General features: G+C 33.7%; 3 protein-coding genes, 1 long non-coding RNA gene and 1 pseudogene across 4 annotated transcripts; 1 reads left to right on the top strand and 4 right to left on the bottom strand.

Moving 5' to 3' along the window:
• Positions 1–1,306: 1,306 nt before the first annotated feature.
• LOC140878852 (F-box protein At3g07870-like) lies at positions 1,307–2,503 on the bottom strand. The gene has a single exon (XM_073282475.1). It carries the CDS (start codon positions 2,501–2,503, stop codon positions 1,307–1,309), a length of 1,197 nt encoding a protein of 398 aa, XP_073138576.1.
• A 4,057-nt stretch (positions 2,504–6,560) lies between these two features.
• Positions 6,561–10,245, top strand: LOC140884852 (uncharacterized). The gene is made up of 3 exons (XR_012150747.1): positions 6,561–7,017; positions 7,654–7,776; positions 7,872–10,245. It is a non-coding gene; the product is annotated as an uncharacterized lncRNA (long non-coding RNA).
• Positions 10,246–15,298: 5,053 nt separating this feature from the next.
• On the bottom strand, positions 15,299–17,382 carry LOC140881348 (F-box protein At3g07870-like; annotated as a pseudogene).
• Positions 17,383–18,005: 623 nt separating this feature from the next.
• On the bottom strand, positions 18,006–19,310 carry LOC140885150 (F-box protein At3g07870-like). The gene has a single exon (XM_073292084.1). The coding sequence runs from the start codon at positions 19,272–19,274 to the stop codon at positions 18,078–18,080; it is 1,197 nt and encodes a 398-aa protein (XP_073148185.1). The 5' UTR covers positions 19,275–19,310; the 3' UTR covers positions 18,006–18,077.
• A 4,729-nt stretch (positions 19,311–24,039) lies between these two features.
• Positions 24,040–25,561, bottom strand: LOC140885058 (F-box protein At2g23160-like). The gene has a single exon (XM_073291972.1). It carries the CDS (start codon positions 25,423–25,425, stop codon positions 24,217–24,219), a length of 1,209 nt encoding a protein of 402 aa, XP_073148073.1. The 5' UTR covers positions 25,426–25,561; the 3' UTR covers positions 24,040–24,216.
• Between the last annotated feature and the right edge of the window lie 365 nt (positions 25,562–25,926).

Raw genomic sequence — 25,926 nt, 5'->3', positions numbered from 1 at the left:
TAGGTCACTGGCATTAATTCTCCATGCAATATGAACTCGGAGTTCTTTTAATTTTTGGAAGCAAGTGGTTAGGACAATTCTTCAGTTTTCTGATGGAGGATTTAAGTCAACGAAGGTGCCATGACCTCTCTGGGGTTTATTCGGAACATTACTGAAGATCTGTCTGAACAACCTGGGATACTCAAGATTGTAGCTGGATTACTCAAAGGGAATCGCGTACTTTATTTGCCCTGGACTGATGCTCCTACCCTTGCTACAGTTCCTGATGTTGTACCTGGTGTTAACAACACGGGTGACAATACTGAATTAACAGTGCCTACTTCTTATTCTCTGGAAGTTTCAATGAATACTATTCAGTTGCTGATGACTCATGCTGAAGAATAGATTGCACAAGCTTAGGAAGATCTGGCCAGCACTTTACTTGCTAATTGTAGGCGTCAACTTGACATTTCTGGCCAAAAAGAAGGAGATAGTGCACAAACTGAAGCTGGTCCATCTGGGACACAAGAACAAGAAAATGATGAGGATGCTGAAAAAGCTGAGGTTTCTGATAGAGGTCAATTTTAGATTGATTGGTGTCACACCCATTTTATTATTTTTTTCTCTCTCATCTTTGTTTTAGCTTCGCTTTTATGATTAATATATTTGTTTTTGTTTTGTTCTAGTTATGTGTCTTAATTATTCCTACTTATAATTGTTTCCTTATACTTGTAGGACTCTATTTATGAAAATCAGCTTCTCTTGGATTCAAGTCTATTTAAAGAGGATTTTCACGCATAAGTGGAGAGAGCTTCAGACGTACGTTCACAGAGCATCTATTGAAGAATTCTGATCGAGAATTTGAAGATTTCTGAAGAAGTATTTTGCAGCCATCGTTGTTGTTGTCCCCATGTTGTCGTTGATGTTGAAGACATCGGAGATAATACTTAGTGCATAGTGTTTGAAGATATTTTATGTACATGTCTTCGTTTTTAGGCATACAGGGAGTTGCATCTAATTTGTTTTACTCTGATTTATTTAGGATGCAAGTTTGATTTCTAAACATATTGAAAAATTTAGGATTTAATGATTTTTCATAAAATCACTAGTATTACTTTGTAAGACTGATATTATCTTTCTAGTGATATTTAGCCCTAAGAGATACTTGTGCAAAATTTATTTACTTGATGTTATCTACTTTACGCTTTTATTTCCGCTGTACTGTGTTGTCTTTGGTGTTATAACACTGAATACAACACCGACCGTGTTATTAACAAACTGCATACACGGCTTATTTCAATATTCTTACCAGCATCGTTTTGATTGTTCAAAACGAAACCACATGTTCCCCGTCGAAGCTCTGGAGTGAAAGAAAGCTTGAATTGTGAGGCGTCGCCTTAAACCAACCACCAGGTTCAAAATCATGGGTAGATATGTCAACTTTATGATTGGTTTCAGTCCTTTTGTTGTAGAAGAACACCAACTTCATATCTTGCCAAGAAAACAAGATGTCTCCATTTTCATAACCTTTGATGGGGTAAATCACATCGAATAGTTCAATAGAAGGACATATATTTGTGTCCATAAGAACGAATTGTCTCGTCCATGATTCTTGGACCCCATATTCCTTCATCGTCCAGAAAACGATGCCCCTCTCAATACTAGAGTCACAAATGCACAAGCAATCACCCAAAACTCCTAAAATATCACAGTTCCCGAACCATACCAGCTTTATTGGATATGGGGGAGGAGAAAAGGGCTTAAACGATTCATCTTCAAGATCGAAACATGATATTGAAACCGTGGATTCGCATGACTTTCTTACAAGCCCGTGTAGATTTCCGTTAAGAAACACGCCAAAGGAGAAGTGAGCTTGCTCAAATGGGGAGTTTCTTGCAATGCTTCTCCAAGAAGTACCTGCTGCCCCAAGTGTGTAGACCAGGTAATCATAGAATTCACACTCGTAGTTTTCAGACCTCACACACTTCCACGCTTCGTGCACACTCTTTTGGAGCATGTAAACGACCTTGTACTGGCTGGTTATCGAGCTTACCCCGAACCCACAGTGAGTAAAGCTAGCAAACTCCACAACGCGTGGAAGTCTAGGAAGAGAGATGTACTGACGAGTGATGGGATTGCATACATAAATCGCATCATTTATCTTGCTGAGGTATCTCAAGCAGAGGAGACCATGTACCGAACTTTGCGTCTGTATTTGGTAATCAGCAGGGGAGGTGATGAATTCTCTGGGATCAAATTTCATCACCTCATCACCGTGTTGAATGACGTCATTTTCGACTACATTGCATCTGTACTCACTCCACTTTGGATCAGTGTGAAGCACAAGTAGTCCGGGGGTCGATACGGAGAGATGGAGTCTGGCAAACTCAGTACTCGAGAGAAGCTCGTTCCAATGCTTGCAAACACATCTGCAAATTACGATGGTTCGCGTCGGGAGCATCGATAGGATACCGGCGATGATTTCCGATGGTAGAGCCATCGAGATGGTAGTTGGCTTATTCATTTTTTAGTCTTTTGGAAGTGGTCCATTATACTAAGGTTTGAGAGACTTCCAAATGCAAATATCTGTATATATCATCTAGATTCTATATGGATTATTTAATAATAAATAAATAAAATAGAGTTAGAGTAAATAAAGTATTTTATAAGATGGGTCGAGACTTTGGATTCCATCACCTTTATTATCTATCTATTTCTATTATATTAAACGTGGCTTCTTTATTTTTAAATTCTTTTTTATAATAATTTAATATTTTTTATTTTCTACAACTATTTAATTAAAAAAAATGGATTGTACGTCAACTAAGCGTGTAATTAAACAAACTTTACATTATCACACTAATACAAATATAAAAAAATATAGAGTTGAAAGTTGAATGTTGAATATTAGTATGTGATGATGTAAATGATTATATATTTATTTTTGGATTAATATCAAATGAGGATCTATAAATAGGTCTATTTATTTGTGATGAAAAACACAATTGAGTAGAGAGAAAATTTTTTAAAGTATGTTTTGATATATTTTGAGCTTTTGAAGTTTTATCTTTTTACCGTAATTTTTACTTTTTACAACACGTTATGATCACAGTATGATCGCTCGAAGATTTCTATAATTTCCAAAGCTCCAATACACCAAGACAAAGCAAAAATATTCAACAAGTAAGAATATTTATTTTATTGTTTATATATTTTTATTATGTATATATCTTAATATATAATTTCATATTAATATATAAAATGATGTCCATGACACGACATTATAATAACGTGATATGATTATATTATATATTACTACCTATATATTTTTATGGGTAAATTGCATATATCACCCTTGTGAAATCCCGTGTTAGCTAATAACCCTCTGTGAAAAAATTTTAAGCTAATAACCCCCTGTGATTTTAGATTTGTAGCATATACACTCCTTCTGGCTAAAAAATAACGAAAATGTTCTTGACTTTTATGAACTATTTAATTTATCATTTATTTTGTGTAGGGGTATTTTCGTCATTTTTTAGCTGAAAAGGGTGTGTATGCTACAAATCTAGAATCGCAGGGGGTTATTAGCTTAAAAAATTTTCACATGAGGTTATTAGCTAACACGGGATTTCACAAGGGTGATATATGCAATTTCCCCTATTTTTATTGTGTATATATACTAACTATATTTGTATAATTTCATGTTATTATATAAAAAGATGTCTATGACACCACATTATAATAGCGTGATATAATTACATTATATATTATTGCTTATATATTATTGTGTATATATACTAACTAAATTTGTATAATTTTATGTTATTATATGAAAGGATGTCTATGACATCACATTATAATAACATGATATGATTAAATTATATATTACTGTTTATATATTATTGTGTATATACACTAACTAAGTTTGTATAATTTCATGATGTTATTATATAAAAGGATGTATATGACACCACATTATAATAACGTGATATGATTACATTATATATTACTGCATATATATTATTGCATATATATACTAACTATATTGGTATAATTTCACGTTATTATATAAAAGGAGTCTATGACACCTCTTATAATAATGTGATGTGATATACATTATTATTTAATTATGATTATCATTTTATGCATCGTATATTTTCGTAAATTTTTATTCACCAAATCGTAACTAACGGTAATAAAACAGATATTTTTTTTCCTATAAATATGATCGCTCAAACACATTTCAATCACAGCAAAACTAACTCTTTCTCTCAAAAATTATTTCACCTCGATTTTTCGAAGAAGAAGATGACATTTTTAAGGTTATTTTTTTTATATTTTTAAGATGATTATCCACCGAGCATTTTTTTTCTATTTTTAAGCATGCTTGCCCTCATCGTTCTTCATATATTATACTCACATATATTAAATAATCTTGATCCAAATTATAATAATACAAAATACTTATCCATACTACAAATGGAACTTGAGGGTAAAATCGAGATGTGATTATTTTAAGAAAAACAAATATGAAGAAAACTTCTAAATCTACTTGAATAAATTAGAAAAACTACCTGCAATCAACGAAAATCGTGTTTTGTTTCCTTTCCATTTCTCATTTTATATTTTTTTAACCATCGCATCAGGAGGTATTATACCAGAAAACCGTGGACGTATCCGGATCCAAAACTATGGTATTCATCCACAAAATATAACGGGTTTGAGCGACCTCAATCACTGACTATGCAAATCAAGACATAAAGCTCAACGTGTCCATGCATGCAGCATAATATCTGTAGCATAACAAATACACATACAATCAACGCCACATAAAATAAGCAATCATATAACATGTATACTCAATCTGGTATCTCCAAGAACCTGCAGCCCCAAGCGTGCATGTAGACCAGGTAATCATAGAATTCACACTCGTAGTTTTCAATTTTTGGCAGGTTTTTTTAGTCTTTTGGAAGTGGTCCATTATACTAAGGTTTGAGAGACTTCCAAATGCAAATATCTGTATATATCATCTAGATTCTATATGGATTATTTAATAGTAAAGAAATAGAGTTTTATATTAATAAGAGTAAATAAAGTATTTTATAAGATGGGTCGAGGCTTTGGCTTCCATCACCTTTATTATCTATCCATTTATATCTATTTAAAAGTGAATAAAATGTCAAAATTTTACAATTGTGAAATAACAACTTTTTCCTTTTATTTACACTATAAGTAAAACCATATGAAAATATAAAAGGTTATAAAAGTAAAAGGGAAAATAATTTTTTTGGTCCATTAACTTGTCCATGTTTTGGTTTTGGTCCATTAACTTTTCCGATGTGGGTTTTGGTATACTAAATTTGCATTTTTAGTGTTTTTTGGTCAAACTGCATATGTGTCAACTTCTGATTGGTCCAAAATGATAACATGGACCAATCAAAAGCTGACACGTATGCAGTTGGACCAAAAACATTAAAAATGCAAAGTTAGTGTGCCAATACCCATATCGGAAAAGCTACTAGACCAAAACTCAAAGGGGGTAAAGTTACTGGACCAAAAAACTTATTTTCCCAAAGTAAAAAATAACATTTTAGTTAGGGCATAAACGTAAATCAATATTTATATTATATGTAAAATCGATTATTATGATAAGGTCAAAATTGACAAAGTGTGTGCATATTAGATAAAGATTCAATTTCCAAAAAAAAAATAAAATACTAAAATACTTTGTTTTTATTTTTTTGTAGATAAAGTGAATATATTTTTTCCACAAATATTTTAAAAAAAATTCCACAAAAATTTTAATTAAATACTATTCAGTTTGTTAAAAAATTGAAATACCATATACTTGATTTTTATTTGTTTGTAAACTGAATAAACATATTTTTTTAAAAAAAAATCATATATATTTTAATTTATGTAAGGGCCTATTGAGGTAATAATTATATCATGAGTTCATATTTAAATATAAAAAATTATTAAATTTGCAAAAGTTATTAATATATATATATATTTATATATCATATTTAAATATAAAAAAATATTAGATTTGTAAAAGTTATTAATATATATATATATATATATATGTATATTAAATTACATACTCATGTGGAAATAAATCAATTCAATTAGAGTCAAGTTTTAATCTAAAATAATAAATAAAAAACACACCAACACACACATATCATATATATAAAAGTTAAAATTAAAAAAAGCTAACTAATTTTTCTCCTCATAAAAGCTAAAACCATTAAAAAAAAATTATGAGATGGTCTTGCGATTCATGAAGAAATCTTAGATACACCAAATTAAATAATTATAAGAATATGCATTTACTCTCAAAATATAAAAAAAAAAAAAAAAAAAGTTGAATGTAAATGTTTTTAATTAATGAAATTTAAAATTCAATCAAAACTTTTAGAAACAAAAATATTATAAGCAAAATGAGATAATTAGATTTTAAAAAACAAAAAATTAAAAAAAATAAATGATGTCCAACAAATATATCAATCATTAAATGATATTATGAATAACCAAAACCCTAGGTTTGAACTTCATTATCGCGGCGACTCATCATCGCCGGTCCCTGACCCACCAGGCGGTGGGAAAAAGTCCTATGTGGCGGCGTTCATGGCCTCCTCGCCCAGAACATTGAAAAAAAGCTTTTTACAAGGAGAAGACAACCAAATCTCGGGGAAGCAGATGGTTATGTATAAGAATGCGCCGGGTATTTTCTTTTCGGAAGAAGAATTAATCGATATGAGCAAAGTCCATCCATTTGCTTTGATCGGTAAATTCTCAGGTGGATGGCCAACAAAGGAGAAAACTATTCAAGCCTTTGCTACTGTTGGTTTCGCAGGCCCTTATTCTGTCAAATTCTTGCGACCTGGATTCCTTTTCATCGATTTTAAACTCGAGGAAGACATGGCACGTTTCTGGGGTAAGGGTAGATGGTTCCTTCAGGGCCATATCCTCCGCGTTTTTAAGTGGCCACCATCTTTTGATTATCGAAAAGAAAGTTCTATTGCGCCTGTGCGGGTTAGATTCCCTGACCTTCCAATTTCTTTATTTGATAAAGCACACTTATTCTCAGTTTCAAATCTGGTGGGTAAACCATTAAAGATGGATGAACTTACGTCTAATGCCAGAGCATCTCACGATGGCTCGAGTATGTATTGAAGTCGATCTGCTTCAGACACTTCATTCAAAAATTTATATTGGCATGGGGAATAGAATTCTGGAACAGCGGGTTATCTATGAAAATCATCCGAAATATTGCTGTCATGTAGGCCATAAATCTGACGAGTGCTATGCTTATGGGAAAACCCCAGACCACAACCTAAACCTCGGACCAAAGATCTCACTAGTAAAATTTTCAGCTTTTACTTTGACACCATTTACTTCGTCAATTATTAATTACGAAGTAATATGTAACAATACACTTCAGTAATTAGACTGCCGATGTAAAAACACACATTTTACTTCGGATTTTAAAAAACCGGGGCTTCACTAATAATTTTGTGTCATATTTTACTTCGGCATATTATATTTGATGAAGTAAAAAGGTTAAAAAATAAAAATATAATGATATTTGCTGAAGTAAAAAAGATGAACAAATCCTTAATCTCCCATTCACCTTTTAACTTTCTTATATATTTTCTCTCGTACGTACAGTGAAAAAAAACTCATCGCCATCGATCTTATTTCTTCTTCAACCCTAGCGGCCGCCACTTTGCATCTCCAGCCGTCCACCACCGCTGGGAACTGCTCGTCAATGCCGTAATTGGAAAGCCCAAGGTCTGAATCCTAGCAGCACTGACCGGTTCCTCCAGGTTTGATGTCCATAGCCAGAGATCTAATTCTTGTTTTTCATTTTCTGTATTTCTCGCTAGAACCCGAGCAGCCACCGTATTCGGCTTGTATCTCTTTCATCTGGCGACGAAATTTCAAACGGTTTGATCAGTTTTCTTCCTTAAATCAGTAGCTTCGTTTTGGGCTATGAATCACTATTTTTTATGCTTGTTAGTGCCGACACCGAGCCTTTTTGCGAGCTGTTTCCTTCACGTTGTTTCACCTACGATTTTTCGATGATTCCAGCTTTGATTTTGGTGTTTCAGACCATCTTTAGTCTGTATTCGAAGTATAAGACAACTTCCAGTGGAGCCCCACCATTTTCCCAATTTTCAGATCTTGTCTGCATCGCATCGAAGATTTACCTGATCTCGGTGCCGAAAAGAAAGGCTGGCTCTTGTAGAATGCCAACCTCCTTGCATCCTCTGTAGTTTACTGATATATGGTGTTTCAATTTCTTGATTAGGCCTATGGGCATGTGGCTCTTGTTTGACTCCTATTAAAGCCTTGTCTTTCCTCTTGAATGTGATGAAACAGGGATTCCAATGCCGACAATGTGTCTTTGGAGCACTCAACGAGGTCGATGGAAGAGTTGGTGAGCCCTTTGGATTCAACTACAACAGCAGAAAGCTGAGGGTTCTTCCCTTCTGATTACTTCAAATATCCCATCGCCATTGGGGCATACCATGCAATGAAAAATGGAGTGTTCACATCAAATTTTGCGGGCAATTTCGGACCTGGTCCTGAATCAATTGTTAACTTCTCCCCTTGGTCACTCTCAGTTGCTGCAAATGTCATAGACAGGAAGTTCTTGGCTAAGGTTCAGTTGTGAAATGGTAAAACTTATGAGGTAACTAGATTTTGTGTATAAAATATTTATAAATTTGCCATACTGTATAAAATATTATTCAATATTTGAATAGGTTTAATTGTTTTATAAATAGTCCTTCGAACAAATTAGGAAAATTTCCGTGAATTAAGATTAGGTCTGATGTCTTAGATCGACTACTTGTTACATGAATTTTCTGGTACCTATGTGAGTCCTTGATCGAACTTTTTCCATATTTGAATTAAATCAAATTTTTGCTGCATTTTAATTAAGTTTATTTTATTTGCAATTTTAATTATTAGTTTAAAAATCTGAATCACTCTTTTTTATTAGTCTAGATTAAGTAGAAATAAATATATTTTGGTATTCATATATATATACAGTCCCTGTGGGTTCGACATCTGAACTTTTGTCCACTATATTATAATTTGATCTGGTGCGCTTGCCAGTTGATTTTTAATCATACCGATTCAGCCGGTCAGAGAACGGAACGTCCGATGCAGTATCGGAGCTTCTGATGTAGAACGGAGCTTCCGATGACGTGCACCTATGACTAAGCTTCCGATTTTGACAAGTGTCGTGCATGCGTAAAACGAAGCTTCCGTTGTGCACAACGGAGCTTCCGATCTGCACCAGATTTTGCCTATAAATAGGGGTCTCCGGAGATCATTTTCAAATACGAATTCCGAGTTTTCTTCTTCGATCAGTTATATAGTAAGCGTTATACAGAGGGCCCTATCGATAATAGTGAGATTCTGGAATAACAAAGAAGTTGTTATAGTCATCCAGAGTCAGCGACATCAAAGGGCTTACTACGGACGAAGGTATGGTTCGGGAATCTATTTAAGTTTTGGGAGTACTTATGAGCTTAGTTAAGACGATACGGTGAACTTTAAATTTAGGCTTGGAACCTAGGATCCTACTTTACTGAACTAGCTTAGAGGTACATACACATTGACTGAGATTGCCAGCGAGTATACATGTTTATATGTTGCATTTATTTGGCATTATTATATGGCATGATATATGATTTACCGTTTTCCATATACATATGTCATGTGCATATACACGTTGAGCCTATACCTTGATATATCTGCTTATAGAGCCGCTCAGTTTTATACTCGATAGTCTGTCACTGAGAGTACAGCGACGGTGGGGTCATGTATGTCTGACTACTCTGGTGTACTAGACGAGTGTGGTTGCACCCAGAGGTTGATCCGCGCGGTGGCAGCACTCATGTGGCGCCGGTACTGAGCATGACTTTTCAGATGACCCTTTACCAGTCATCATGTTGCATGCATCATATATATATGTGTACTCATGTTTATGTACTGGGCATTAGCGCTCACGTCCAAGTTGTTATCTTGGACACCATATTCCACGGGGCAGGTCGCAGGATGGATGGAGCCGGAAGCTCGAGGTAGGACTAGGGAGCCGGAGCTTTTCAGGAGATTTTATACAGCAGGATTTGCTTAGCTGTATAAATGTTTTAGACAGTTTACTTTTAGTTTTGCGATATGGTTGTATCACTACAGTATTAAGCCTGGACTTGTTTTACTAAGCTGATATGTAAATTATGGATTATGTTTCCGCACGTTTTACTTTGTTAAGTATTTTGCTGTATTAAGTTTAGTGCATGCTATTAGTTGCCAGTTAGTAGGTGATTCCATGCAGGATCACTACAAAAAGAACGCGCGCGAGCGCATTGTTGGTGGCGCACGAGCGTGGTATAAAAATCCAGCAACTTTGATGAAGATACGCGCGCGAGCGGGGATGATTCAGGCGTGCTCGCGAGATAAGAAGTCTGAGCCACTCTTTTATATAACTGCGCGCGCGCGAGTAACTTTCCAAGCGCGCGCGTGTGTCGCGAAGTTAGAATTTTCCGAGAAAATATATTTCGAGAAGGAATTTAATTGTACGGGATCAGGGCATTATAAATAGAAGTTTTTAATTATTTTGGAGGGTTTTCTAGTTCCGAATCCAGACGTAGAGAGACGCAAGGCGGCAGGCTTGGGAGAATTCTTTTCTTTTCTTTTATTTTCTTTTGTCAATTCATGATTTAAACTTGGTTTTGAATTATGAATTGTGAGTAGTTTTTTTTTTATTCGATCAAGGCCACATGATTGGGCCAGACAATTTATGTAGAAAACTTGATTTGTTTATTTGAGATTTTCATACTTGATTTGATTTTATTGATTATAGAATTTATATTTGTCTTGTGAATTTTCTGGCCAGTTATTTGCTTGCATAATTGATTCCAATTCGACAGAGGAGGTTTCGATTTTGAGCACTTCGATATTCAACATAGTGTAAAACTGACTAGAAATAGAATTCGGTTTCATTATGCGGTTTAGGTGTAAACTGAATTTTCACAGTTATTCATGCATTCAAATTTGAATAGAATTACGAAAGATTAATCCGTCAAATTTGAATATGTTTGATTGTTCTAGAAATAGTCTTTTGAACAAATTAGGAAAATTCTCGTGAATTAAGATTAAGTCTGATGTCTTAGATCGAGTGCTTGTTACATGAATTGTCTGGTACCTACGTGAGTCCTTGATCGAAATTTTCCCAAATTTGAGTTAAATCTAAATTTTTCAGCTGTGTTTTAATTAATTTTATTTTAATTTTAATTTTTAATTATTAGTTTAAAATCTGAAATCCCTCTTTTTGATTAGTCTAGATTAAGTAGGAATAAATATATTTTGGTATTCATATTTATACAGTCCCTGTGGGTTCGACATCTGAACTTTTGTCCACTATATTATAATTTGACCTGGTACGCTTACCAGTTGATTTTTAATCATACCGATTTAGCCGGTCAGTCATGCACGTTCATCCATTGCTTTGATAGTAAAATGCATCATAGTCTTCTACAAAGCATAGTTTATACCATGCATCTAGGACTGAAGGTTTAAGAAACGAATTTGTTGTAGTAGATGAGTCCATATTATTTTCTGAAAAAGAAATATTAACCATGATCATTTCGTAATCTATCATGTTATGGCTCTGATGCCACTTGTAAGGAAATAATGAGTTGGACACAAAATCAGATTCAGATTTTGTCACTAGATGTTGGCAACTTCTGACATAACACGCATCGAAAATATAAAAAAAGTGTGAATAAAACAATACAAACTAAATAACGACACAAAATAATAAAACACGAGTCCAAAAGACTTGTGCATCGTCTGAGGGAAAAACTTTCACTAGAAAGATAATTAGGAGTTTTACAAAAACCCTAAAACTTAGTCAATTATTGTCAAAATCAATTTTTTCAAAACATGTGAGAAAATAAATAATCAAAGCCATAAAAACAACTCCATTAAACATCTACTCAAAATAAAATGACAAAAATTCAGAAGAAGTTGGCCTAGATGGCAAAACACGAGAGCAACACAATCTTCAATCTTCAATCTTCAAATGGTCTCAAACCTTCAACACATCTACGAACAATAAATTCAACAAATAAACAAAAACTCTTCAACGTAAAAGCACTCCAGAAAGTTGAGTTCCTTGTCTCATACTCTACACTTAAAACTCTCTCAATTCGATTTTTAAGCTCTTTTTATTCTGCTTGCTCCACATCACTTCTTGTGCAAGCCTTCACGCCTCTTATAGATTTCTTCATTATCTTGTTTCCACGTAGGCGTGAAATCTTATCTCCAAATAGCTTGATTTCTTTCCTTAATTTTATAATTCAAATCAACAAAGATAAAACAATAAAATCATTAAGTTATTGCGATAAGAAAATATTATGACAAGTACACAATATCTCGTATCTTATTAAATAAGGAAATAAATCAATTTAAGATTTTAAGCTAAAAAAACAAAAGAATTAATGAATCTTTAGAAAGATATTTTAAGGAAATAAATTCCCTTTCAGAAACAAAGATAAACAAATTAGGAAAGAAACAAAGATAAACAACATTAATTTTAAAATGTTAAATATTTTTTATAAAATAATTATTCAAGCACATTATTCTTAAACAACTTTAAAAAATTTAATATTTTTTTTTTTTTTACAAAAACACCTTTTATAAAAATATTTTACAGTGTTTGATTGATCGATTTGAAGATAAATAATTCAAATAACAAATTCATAATAATAATAATAATAATTAATCTGAGAAGCGTCTCCAATATTCTGGCAAAGAAATTGGCCCACCAACAATGGAGCTGATTCGTTTTGTTTCTGGATTGGAGTTTCATGTGGTGCCAACAACAGGATAACAAAACCGGACCTCCATGGTTGGAATCTTGAAGCACCATTGCACCACATCTTGGGATTTTAAGATCTTTGGATATTGAATGAAATTAATCTGAAACACTATCTTCATAGAAGGTATATTTCTTCTGTTTTTCGCAACCTTGTAGGGGGATATTCCATTTGAGATGGGCAATTAGAGTTGTTAACTTTTATTCAAACAACTTTGTCTGGGAATCTTTCAAGAGACCTTCAGCTCCCAAATCTTGAGGCGCTGAGTCTTTCTGGGTTTACTTGATTGTAGAAAGCTTTGGCTTTTAGGTCTATACGATAATGATTTCACATGGGTTTTATTCTGATTTCTTTTAGTTTCTTATTAATGTTGTACAAAAATGATTTCTCACTAGACTTTATTCAATACTTGTTAAAATGATTTTGTAACTGGTGAGGTCCCCTCAGAGCGCGGTATTCTTGACCTGAAATCACTTCTCTTGGTAAGTAATGGCTTTTCTTGGTTCATTCCTATCTCTATCTTCAACATCACAACCTTCTCTTCCGGGGTCAACTTCCTAGAGATGCCGGAGCTTTACTTCCAGATTTAGAAGATATCAATCTAGGACTCAACTACCTCTCGGGAATGATCCCTAATACTCTAAACAATGCTTCTAAGCTCACTGGAATAGACATGGCCAAAAACTCATTTACTTGTAGCATACCAAATATTGGCAATTTTGAGGTTTCTTAGGTAGGAGGCTGGTTCTTGGAGAAAATAAACTAACGGGCGAAAATCCAATTAAAGGAACTGGAATTTATCTCCTCACTGGCCAACTGTCCTTATTTGCAGACAATGGAGATTTCATTGAACCAATTCGATGGCGTGCTACCTACTTCACTTAGGAATCTATCATCGTCTCATTGGTATTTTAGTGACCTTTGGATGCCACATGACGGGCTCCATTCCTCCAACAATTGCAAACTTGACGGCCTTAAATTTGTAGCATTGAGTAGCAAAGAGTTAATAGGATTGATCTCAAAAACAGTAGGAGATCTAGCACAAATGGAAGTCATACATCTTGTGCACAACAAATTGCAAAGGTTAAATCCCCTCGGAATTTTTCCAATTAAGCAGAGTGGGAGAACTGTACTTGTGTGATAACGAACTAAATGGCAGGATACCAACATGCTTCAGGGATTTTAAATCCCTTAGTAGAGTGTTCTTAGACTCCCAACATATTATCTTCTGTGGTGCCAAATTTATGGAATGTTCCAGATCTTTTGGAACTAAACTTGTCCACTAACTTCTTTGGTGGTAACATACCATCAGGGATCCCAAATTTGAAGTCACTGCAGAATCTCGACTTGTCTTGGAACCAATTTTCGGGTGATATCCCAAACTCCATTAATATGCAGTCACTATAAAACCTGTCTTTTTCACACAATAACCTTCAAGGTTCCATTCCTCTTGCTATTGGAGACTTATAAGGCTTGATATCTCTGGATGTTTCACACAATAATCTCTCTGGAGGTATTCCAAAGTCCTAGAGCCCCTTGTGTTTCTGAGTCATCTCGATCTATCCTTCAACAGATCAGAAGGAGAGATCCCAACTGGAGGACCATTCTCGAATTTTACAGCTCAGTCGTTTGTAATGAACTACGCACTTTGTGGTAATGTTTTACTGGAAGAAGCCAAGAACCACCGTGCCATGTTGAAGCTGTTGGTAACTCAAGTCCAAAACACATTTCCATCATCAAATACATGTTAGCACCTACGGTATCAGTGATCTTAGCCGTTGCCTTATCGGTTTGGTTAATACGGAGGCATGTAGCTAACAAAACACAACAAGAAGTTAAGATCACGCCGCTTCTTTCTTGGGACACTTTCTGATGGTTTAAATATTGCATTGAAGGTTTTCAACATGCAACTAGACCGAGCAATAAAGCTTAATTTAGTTTGAGTCATAAGTTGTAGCAGCGCAGATTTCAAAGCATTGATTTCAGAGTACATCCCTAATTTGAGCCTAGAGAAATGGCTTTACTCTCCCAATAACTTTTCGGATTTGCTACAGAGATTGAATATAGCAATTGATGTTGCTTTAGCTCTTGAATACATTCATCATGAAAATCCATCACCAATTGTTCATTGTGACTTAAAGCCAAGTAACATCTTGATCGACCAAGATATAACAGCAGTTGGTGATTTCGGTATCTCCAACATCCTGATCGACCAAGATATGACAGCAGTTGGTGATTTCGTTATCTCCAAACTCTTTGGAGAAGAGGAGGCTTTTCGTCAGATGATAACATTGGCAACCATTGGTTACATTGCACCAGGTGATCTTTTTTTCCCTTTGAAATTCCTTGAACTATCATTTAAATCAATGATTTGACCTGTCAACTAACGAGTCTATTTTCCAAAATCTTGGCTGCAGAGTATGGATCAGAAGGGAAAATAATTGTGATGTTTACAGTTATGGCATCACCTTGCTGGAGTTATATACAAGTAAGAAGCCGACTGAAGACATGTTTACCCAAGAAATGAGCTTAAAGGATTGTGTGCACAAAGCATTACAAGAATACATGACAACTAAAGTTGTTGCCGCGGGTTTAATCGACTCAGAAAAACTACATTTCTCTGCAAAGGAGCAGTGTATCTCGTCTATCTTCGACTTGACTGTGAAATGTTTGGCCATTTCACCTGAGCAGAGAATCGGCATGATCGAAACAGTGGCGATACTCAAAAAGATCAAAGTCTCATTTCTAGCAAGCACAACTTAGAAAATGGCACTGTTATCCTGGTACGAATTTAAACAAAATAAATTTATGATGATATCTGAAACTTGGCATTTTGAGTGTTATCATGTAAATATTCTTCTCTTTTCTTCCTCTTTTTTTTTTGGCATCTATTTTGACAACTTTAGGTGAAAAAGCATTTTATAACAGTACCTCACAAATCTTTTGAGATGATTTATAACAGTACCTCACAAATCTATTTTGACTTCTTCACTCAAAATATATTCTTACCGACATTGTTTTGAATGTTCAAAACGAAACCACACGTTCTCCGTCGAAGCTCTCGAGTGAAAGAAAGCTTGAATTGTGAGGCATCGCCTTAAACCAACCACCCGAATCAAATTCTTGCGCATATATGTCAACTTTATGATTGGTTTCAGTCTTTTTGTTGTAGAAGAACACCAACTTCATATCTTGCCAAGAAAACAAGATGTCCCCATTTTCATAACCTTTGATTGGGTAAATCACATCAAATAGTTCAATAGTAGGACATATCTGTGTGTCCATAAGAACGAATTGTCTCGTCCATGATTCTTGGACCCCATATTCCTTCATCGTCCAGAAAACAATGCCCCTCACAATACTACAGTCACAAATGCACAAGCAATCATCCAAAACCCCTATAATATCACAACTCCCAAACCATACCAGCTGTAGTGGACAGGGGGGAGCAGAAAAGGGCTTGAATGATTCACCTTCAAGATCGAAACATGATATTGAAACCGCGGATTCACAAGACTTTCTTACCAGCCCATGTAGATTTCCATTCAGAAACACGCCAAAGGAGAGGTGAGCTTGCTCAAATGGAGAGTTTCTTTTAATGCTTCTCCAAGAACCTGCAGCCCCAAGTGTGTAGACCAGGTAATCATAGAATTCACACTCGTAGTTTTCATACCTCGCGCAATGCCACGCTTCGTGCACACTCTTTTGGAGCATGTAAACAACCTTGTACTGACCTGTTATCGAGCTTACCCCGAACCCACAGTGGGTAAAGCTAGCATACTTGACAAAGCGTGAAAGTCTAGGAAGAGAGATGTACTCACGCGTGATGCTATCTTGCTGAGGTATCTCAAGCAGAGCAGACCATGTACCGAACTTTGCGTCTGTATTTGGTAGTCAGCATGGGAGCCAATGAATGCTCTGGGATCAAATTTCATCACCTCATCACAGGGGAAGCCGTGTTGAATGTCGTCATGTTCGACTACATTGCATCTGTACTCACTCCACTTTGGATCGGTGTGAAGCACAAGTAGGCCGGGGGTCGATGCAGAGAGATGGAGTCTGGCAAACTCAGGACTCGAGAGAATCTGGTGCCATTGCTTGCAAACACATCTGCAGGTTATGATGGTTTGCGTCGGGAGCCTTGATAGGATACCGACGATGATTTCCGAAGGTAGAGCCATCAAGATCAATGCTGGCTTGTTGATTTTTGGCATCTTTGGTATCGCAAAAGCTTTATTTGCTCAGGGTGATTGATATATTTACATATGTGGAGGAGTACCATAGCAAGTGGAGTCGGTCTTAAAGTTGGTCAATTACTTTCCTGTTAGGTTTGAGAGACTTCCAAAGTTCCAAATGCAAATATCTGTACTATCTATACTATTTGATGAAAAAAATAAAGAATTATAAAATTATTTTTGCTACGTATGTTCAAGTGATTTTCAAAATTAACTCTCACAAAATAAATTAACAAATTTGATAAAATGTCCAATTTTGAATTTTTATTTATTTTGACATGACATTCTTTTGACATATTTGGTAGAGCCATCAAGATCAATGCTGGCTTGTTCATTTTTGACATATTTGGTATCGCAAAAGCTTTATTTGCATAGGGTGATTAATATATTTACATATGTAGACCATAGCAAGTGGAATTGGTCTTAAAGTTGAAGCTTGTGGTGGTGTTATTATTATTGAATGAAAACTTAGGCTTTGAACAACTGGAATTTTAGTTTTTGGAAGTGGTCAATTACTTTCTTGTTAGGTTTTCCAAATGCAAATATCTATGCCATCTATGCTATTTGATGAAGAAATAAAGAATTATAAAATTATTTTTGGTACGTATATTTAAGTGATTATCAAAATTAACTCTCACAAAATAAATTTAAAAAAATCTTATAAAATGTCCATTTTAGAATTTTTATTTATTTTCGCATGACATTCCATTATTTCCCTTTTTGAGCATGAAGTAACTCGTTTCTGATGCTGATCAATGTTTCCAAGCAGCAAACTAATTACTGATCAAGAAATATAATAAATTGACTACATAACATATAAAAATTATAAAAGAATAAACTGCTCAAATGGTTGAGTTCCATAAACACCAGAATACAGAACATAGTTCACAATTCATAAAGATAATCTCATTGTATAGCTAAAAGTTCAAATAAAGCTTTCCAGTTTCGAGCGAAAAAAGAAAGCTCACTGGACGGCCCCTGATGGATCTGCATATGAAATAACATTTTCGACTTCGAAACTTTCGAGCGAAAGAAAACTTGAACTGTGAAGCACTGTCTTGAACCAAAAGCTAGGATCTAAATTATGGGTACACATATCAACTTTATGACTGGTTTTGGTCTTGTTGTTGTAATAGAACATGGTCCGACGTTGCCAAGAAAACAAGATGTCACCATTTTTATAACCTTTGATGGGGCAAACAACGTCGCATGGAATAGAAGGACTGATATGTGTGCCAAGAAACACGAATTGCCTCGTCCATGATTCTTTGACCCCGTATTCCTTCATGGTCCAGATAACAACTCCCCCCTCATCACTCGAACTCGTACTGTCACAAATACACAAGCAATCATCTAAAACTCCTAAAGCATCACGGCAAGCAAACCATACTAGCCGTAGCGGATATGGAGGAGGCGAAAAGGGCTTAAATGACTCGTCTTCTAGATCGAAACAAGATATTGAAATGTCGGATTCGGGAGAGCTCTTTACCAACCCATGTAGATTTCCATTAAGAAAAACGCCAAAGGAAAGATGAGAGAGCCCAAATGGTGAGTTTCTATGAATGCTTCTCCAGTAACGTCCTGTCCCAAGTGTGTATATCAGGTAATCATAGAATTCACACTTGAAGTTTTCAGAGATTCGGCACTGTCGTACTTTTTGGACGCTCTTTTGGAACATGTAAACGACCTTGTATTGGCCGGTTATCGAGCTTACCCCGAACCCATAATGAGTAAAGTTAACAGACTCCACAATGCGTGCAAGTCTGGGAAGAGAGGTGTACTCACGCGTGATCGGATTGCATACACAAATCACATCATCTATTTTGCTGCTGTATTGCAGGCATAGCAAACCATCTACCGAACCCTTCATCTCTATTTGGTAATCTGCAGGAGAGCTATTAATGAATGCTTTGGGATCAAATTTCATCCCCTGATGAAGTTGAAAGCCGTATTCATGTTCGACGAATTTGCATAGGTACCGACCATTTGGATCAGCTTGAAGGACAAGCACTTCTGGGGTCGATACAGAACGATGGAATTTTACAAACTCGGGACTTGAGAGAAGCTTGTCCCATTGCTTGCAAACACATTTGCAGCTTATGATGGTTCGCCATGGAAGTCTAGATAGGATATTGGCGATGATTTCTGATGGTAGTTCCATCAAGATTAATGGTGTTTTGGTATTGGCAACCTTTGTATGCTTTAGGCTTCATTTTTGGAGTTTAATGGAAAAGAAAAGAAAAGATTAAGAAAATTTAAAAAGTGGCAAAGTTGAATTGGTCTTAGAGGAGGTTGAATTGGTATTAGAGTTGAAGCTTTCTCTTCAGTGTAATAAATATCCTTACCTTGTTATTAATATATACCTTGTTGAATGATAACGTAAGACTTGCAATATATTTTGATATATTTCTAAAATATAAATAAAGATATTATATCATCAAACTTGGAACTCAAATTTAAATGTTTAATTCTTTAAAGCATCCTGTATTTTATGGGCTAAGTTTTTCTTGTGAAAATTAAACAGCTATGTATTAGATGGATGAATTTGACTGCAAAGGAAGGGTTTGCAAACTTATTTCAAATGAGGATAAATTTGAAATCAACACAACAAAGAAATTGTATCAAACACCATTGTAAAATTTACGATGAGCTAATATCTCTCTAATAAGTTTTGAGCATATGAGTTACTCTCTTATATTTTTTTCTGAGCATGTAGACCTCTATTCATATAATTGTGAAGACAACACATACATAGTGATTTTACTTCTAATAATTTTTAGATGATAAATTCCCATTAAAACCCTTCGTCCTTTTATATTTGGTATTCATTTTTCTAAATCAATTGTTCATCAATTAATTTATACAATATACAATTTAGGTACAAAATAAAAAAAAAATCACAAATAAAAAAATTCATCATTTTTTTACTTTTACAGGTAGAATAGATTAGATATATATTATCATTTAATATTTTTAGTGAAAAATAATTTTTTTTTTTTATAAAACATCTATTCTATTTTTTTAAGCATTGTTTTTAGATTTTTTATGGATTATGCTCATTCATAATGAATTTTTTTTACTAACACTTTTTAGATATAATCTATATTCATTGTGAATTTACATTACTACTCTTTTTCATTATTATGTAATTAATGTGTTTTTTTTTAATTATTTACTTATTTGACTTTTCAATTAACTTATTTATTTAAAAGTTTACTATGAACTCTTTCAAATAAAAAATTAAAATATTCTTAATATTTTTAAAGTAATTTTTACCATGATTTATAATTTATTTTATTTGATCATATAATTCACACATAATTACATAAACAAGCATGCGAAATGCTAATAATATAATAATTTTTCGTATAATATATTAATACTTAAAATCTTACTATTATATATTCTATTACAACTTAAACATTTTTTATACACTACTTTTTTGTTGTCCACTTTCATATTTTATCATCTACTATTTATTATTTGATTTTTTTTTATTTGAGTTTTCCTGCAAAATGTGTGTAACTTATTTATCAATTCTATTACTATTATAAATATATGAGTAACACTTATGAATTAAATTAAAAAAAATTTACACACCCTTTTTTTGTTGTCCACTTTCATATACACTTGTGAAAAAGCAGTTTATGCAAGATAGATAGTGAGTAGGTAAACTGATAAGAGACACAAGGGGATGTTTATGGATGTTCGGATATTTTAATCACTCATACGTCACCCCTTCTTTCATCTCGGAAGGATATCACTAGAAGCCTTTGAATTTTACAAGCAATTTGCAAAACCCCGATCCAGTTTAAGACTTATACACTTGCCTAAATAAGAACTCCTAGTTACAACTCAGTTTTAGTCCTAGACTGATAAAATAAAGATGTTTATAACTCGATTGACTTAGCACAAAAATGATCCTTCAATGATCAGAGTATCAATTGAACGTTTGTGCTTCGAGTTCTTTGATCGATTTTCAAGCTTTGAGACTTTGAATATTCACACAGTAAGCGATGTTGGCAAAAGTTGTTCTTCGATCGATCCAGATCCCTATTTATACTCTTCCGATGTTAACGGTAATAAATTCAAATAATGATTTTTTTAATAGAATTTTGAAATATTCTCGTTGCATTTGTCATTTTCAAGAACAAATTCTGAAGCCGACATTTTCCTTTGAATCGCGGCACTAACTTCTGCAGAGTGTGTCAGAGTACGGGAAATTTTATCCAAAAAATGTACGAAGGTAAACTGATGATGGATCAGTTTAGCGTCTTCGGTTTAGTTGACTTGATCACTTTCAGTTGAGGTCATACGCGAGACAGTTTAGCGCTTCTTTCTTTATGTAGTAGTTTCGGTTTGGGCTTGGCTTTCCAGTTTAGTCCAGACTCTTCAGTTTATTCTTGGCTTTTCAGTTTAGTCCAGAGTCTTCAATTTAGTACTATATTTTGTAAACACCAAAACTTAATTTCTCAACAGCTTTCAACGACTTGATTTATTTAGCGTATTTCCTATGAATTTAAGACAACAAAATCAAAACATATGTGAGGATCAAATTAGTTATATAAAAATAAAATTTGGCTACAAAATAATTATTACAAAAATTTGAAAACAATGATACGTTAAAATTAAATAGATATTTGTTAATAAAAATACTTTAGAAAAATAAAAATTTGTTGAAATATAATTCTTAGGAATCTAAAAATAATGAGCAATAAAATGATTAGATGTTTGATAATAAGAATATAATTTCACTAATTAAAATCATTAAATAAGAATATATATATATAATAGATTAAATATATATATATATATATATAGTTCTTTATGCCCACTTTATGCCCACATATATATAGAGTTCTTTATGCCCACTTTATGCCCACCATGTACAAGTCAACTCATCTATTGTACCGATCAACTCATCTATTGTACATGGTGGGCATGAAGTGGGCATATAGTATTGGACACCATAAAAGAACTATATATATATATATATATATATATATATATATATAATCTATTATCCCTATAAAAGTATGAATAGAGTGACAAAAATTTAACAAAATAACAAAAAAATTTGATGAGGATTTTGTACTTTGTTCTTAAATTGTATATAGTTTTGATTAATTCCATGGACATCTTCATAATTCTTATAAAATCTTTTAAAAAAATTATATATAAAAGTAAATATATGTTTGACATGAAAAAAAATATTTTTCAATGATATTATAAAAAATGTGTATTTAATCTTTTCTATCTATAAGAATATGAATAGAAGTAAAAAAAAAATATTCATTAGAGAAATAATATTTAAGACTCAAGTATAAAACTTTTTTTTTTTTTTGAAAGGAAGCATAAGACTTTTAAAAACTATTAGAAATTTATTACATCTAAAAAATAAAACAAATAGAGTATTTGAAATTTTAATTATATGCTAATTTTATTTTTATTATAAATGTGAATAAATTAAAATTTATTTTATATTATATCAAATAGAATAATACATGTACCTACTCGCACTTGCTTTTTACTAATAGTAACCAATTTACACCACACTGCCAAAGGCACTAATGGTGAGCAGGGGCGGCCCGTCCAGGGCCTCACTTTGAGACGGGACTCCGATTATTTTTAAAATATTAGTATTTAAATTAATATCTAAATAAATTTAATTAATAAATAGTGATAAAACAAAATAAAAAAATCGTGAATAGGATTTTATGACAAAAATCTTGCTCCAAATGAGTTAAATCATCACAAACTCTCATGGTTCACTAACTCTGTTCAACTTCTAACTCCTTTCTACATGCGGCCCTCCAACCAATTTAATTCATGCACGAAAATTTTTCTCAAAACTACGTTGCTTCATAGGTAGACATACCGTTAACTTTTTTTTACTTATTATTCAATTAAATCATGTTGATTACTCAGATTGCAGGTTATAAAATTGAATAATTTTATAAAATTTAAAATCTTTCTTTTCATTTTTTTTCATTTACTAATAGATTGTTGCATCATTATTTTATTAATTTATATTACACTAATTTATTAATATATCTCTCTTATATATATGTATATTTTTTGTCCGTATTTGACTTCATTATTTAGTACTATTTTACATTGTTTACGAATTTAGTTAAATAGTTTCATTCTTGCACAAATATTTATAAAAAATGTTAAAAAATGACGACTTTGTTTTAAAATTTAGTAAGAGTGAATTTTAAATAATATTGGTTTTTGAATAATTTATTTTGAAAAACTACGTGTAAAATTATTTTTAATGTATATGTTCTTTAATAATATATATATATATATATACACACATATTATTAATGAAAGGAGATAATATATTTAACTTTGCTCTGTACTACATTTTTCTCATAATCGCCCCTAATAGTGAGGCTAATAAATTTGAGCTGAGACGCCACAAACTGGTTGAATCTGAAAGAAGTTCATGCTTCTCCGAAAATCATGCTAAGAACATCTTATGTCATCGTTCCAAAGACAGTAATGTGATGGTAAATTTCAAGGCTATCTGCGAATGATTTGAGATCGCCACAAAAGAAAATTGCACTTGACTAGTTTAGTTTGAAGGAAATTTTGAGATCGCCACAAAAGAAAATTGCACTTGACTAGTTTAGTTTGAAGGAAATCAAACTGGAACATTGGTGAAACGAATTAAGAAGAAGCAGAAGATATTTTGTCCGGTTTTGGTTGGTGATGTAGATTGTAGGGTCCTTCTTGATACCATGTGAAGTTTGGAACAAAGTCTAGAAGGCTCTCGCATATCTTTTAATCATACAAATACAATAGCTTTACAATATATACACCTATAAATATATATATTTAATCTATTGCGTCAGTTAATTTTTAATTGTGTGATTCATCCTTGAATTGATTTTCTTCTTGATCTCTGGAGTTATCCTTGACAATGAAACTTGGCATTTTGAGTGTTATCATGTAAATATTCTTCTTTTCTCTTCCTTTGGCATCTATTTTAACAATTTTTTTTTAAGGTTAAAAAGCATTTTATAACAATACCCATTTCACAAAATAAAGCTAAAGAAAAACAGACATCTTCACTTAAAATATATTGTTTTGATTGTTCAAAACGAAACCACATGTTCCCCGTCGAAGCTCTGGAGTGAAAGAAAGCTTGAATTGTGAGGCGTCGCCTTAAACCAACCACCAGGTTCAAAATCATGGGTAGATATGTCAACTTTATGATTGGTTTCAGTCCTTTTGTTGTAGAAGAACACCAACTTCATATCTTGCCAAGAAAACAAGATGTCTCCATTTTCATAACCTTTGATGGGGTAAATCACATCGAATAGTTCAATAGAAGGACATATATTTGTGTCCATAAGAACGAATTGCCTCGTCCATGATTCTTGGACCCCGTATTCCTTCATCGTCCAGAAAACGATGCCCCTCTCAATACTAGAGTCACAAATGCACAAGCAATCATCCAATACCCATAAAATATCACAACTCCCAAACCATACCAGCTTTATTGGATATGGGGGAGGAGAAAAGGGCTTAAACGATTCGTCTTCGAGATCGAAACATGATATTGAAAAGGTGGATTCGGGGGAGTTCTTTACCAACCCGTGTAGATTTCCATTCAGAAACACACCAAAGGAGAGGTGAGCTTGCTCAAATGGGGAGTTTCTTGCAATGCTTCTCCAAGAAGTACCTGCTGCAGCCCCAAGCGTGTAGACCAGGTAATCATAGAATTCACACTCGTAGTTTTCAGACCTCGCGCAATGCCACGCTTCGTGCACGCTCTTTTGTAGCATGTAAACGACCTTGTACTGGCCGGTTATCGAGCTTACCCCGAACCCACAGTGAGTAAAGCTAGCATACTTGACAAAGCGTGGAAGTCTAGGAAGAGAGATGTACTGACGAGTGATGGGATTGCATACATAAATCACATCATCTGTTTTGCCGAGGTATCTCAAGCAGAGGAAACCATGTACCGAATTTTGCGTCTGTATTTGGTAATCAGCAGGGGAGCTAATGAATGCTCTGGGATCAAATTTCATCACCTCATCACAGGGGAAGCCGTATTGAATGTCGTCGTGTTCGACGACATTGCAACTGTACTCACTCCACTTTGGATCGGTGTGAAGCACAAGTAGTCCGGGGGTCGATGCGGAGAGATGGAGTCTGGCAAACTCAGGACTCAAGAGAATCTGGTGCCATTGCTTGCAAACACATCTGCAGGTTATGATGGTTCGTGTCCGGAGCATTGATAGGATACCGACGATGATTTCGGGCGGTAGAGCCATCAAGACCAATGCTGGCTTGTTCATTTTTTTTTTTTTACATGTTTGGTATTGAAAAACTTTATTTGCTTAGGGTGATTGGTATATTTACATATGTGGAGTACCATAGCAAGTGGAGTCGGTCTTAAAGTTAAAGCTTTCTCATGGTTGCGTTATTCTAATATTTATTTTGTTTGAATGAAAAGATAGACTTGAACCACTCGAATATAGTCTTTTGGAAGTGGTCAATTACTTTCTTGTAATTAGGTTTGCGAGACTTCCAAATGCAAATATATATACTATCTATGCTATTTGATGAAGAAATAAAGAATTATAAAATTAATATTTTTGGTATATTTAAGTGATTTTCAAAATTAACTCTCACAAAATAAATTAAAAAATCTTATAAAATGTCCATTTTAGAATTTATCTTTTTATTTATATATATATATATACTATCTTGAAGTAACGTGCATCTCCAATTAATAAGATATTTACTTTGTTTGAATGAAAAGATAGACTTAAATATGCATGGAAGGAAACAAATCG

The sequence above is a fragment of the Henckelia pumila genome, chromosome 2 (assembly GCF_033568475.1).
Source record: "Henckelia pumila isolate YLH828 chromosome 2, ASM3356847v2, whole genome shotgun sequence".
Lineage (NCBI taxonomy): Eukaryota > Viridiplantae > Streptophyta > Magnoliopsida > Lamiales > Gesneriaceae > Henckelia > Henckelia pumila.
This window is presented reverse-complemented; position numbering and strand designations above follow the sequence as displayed.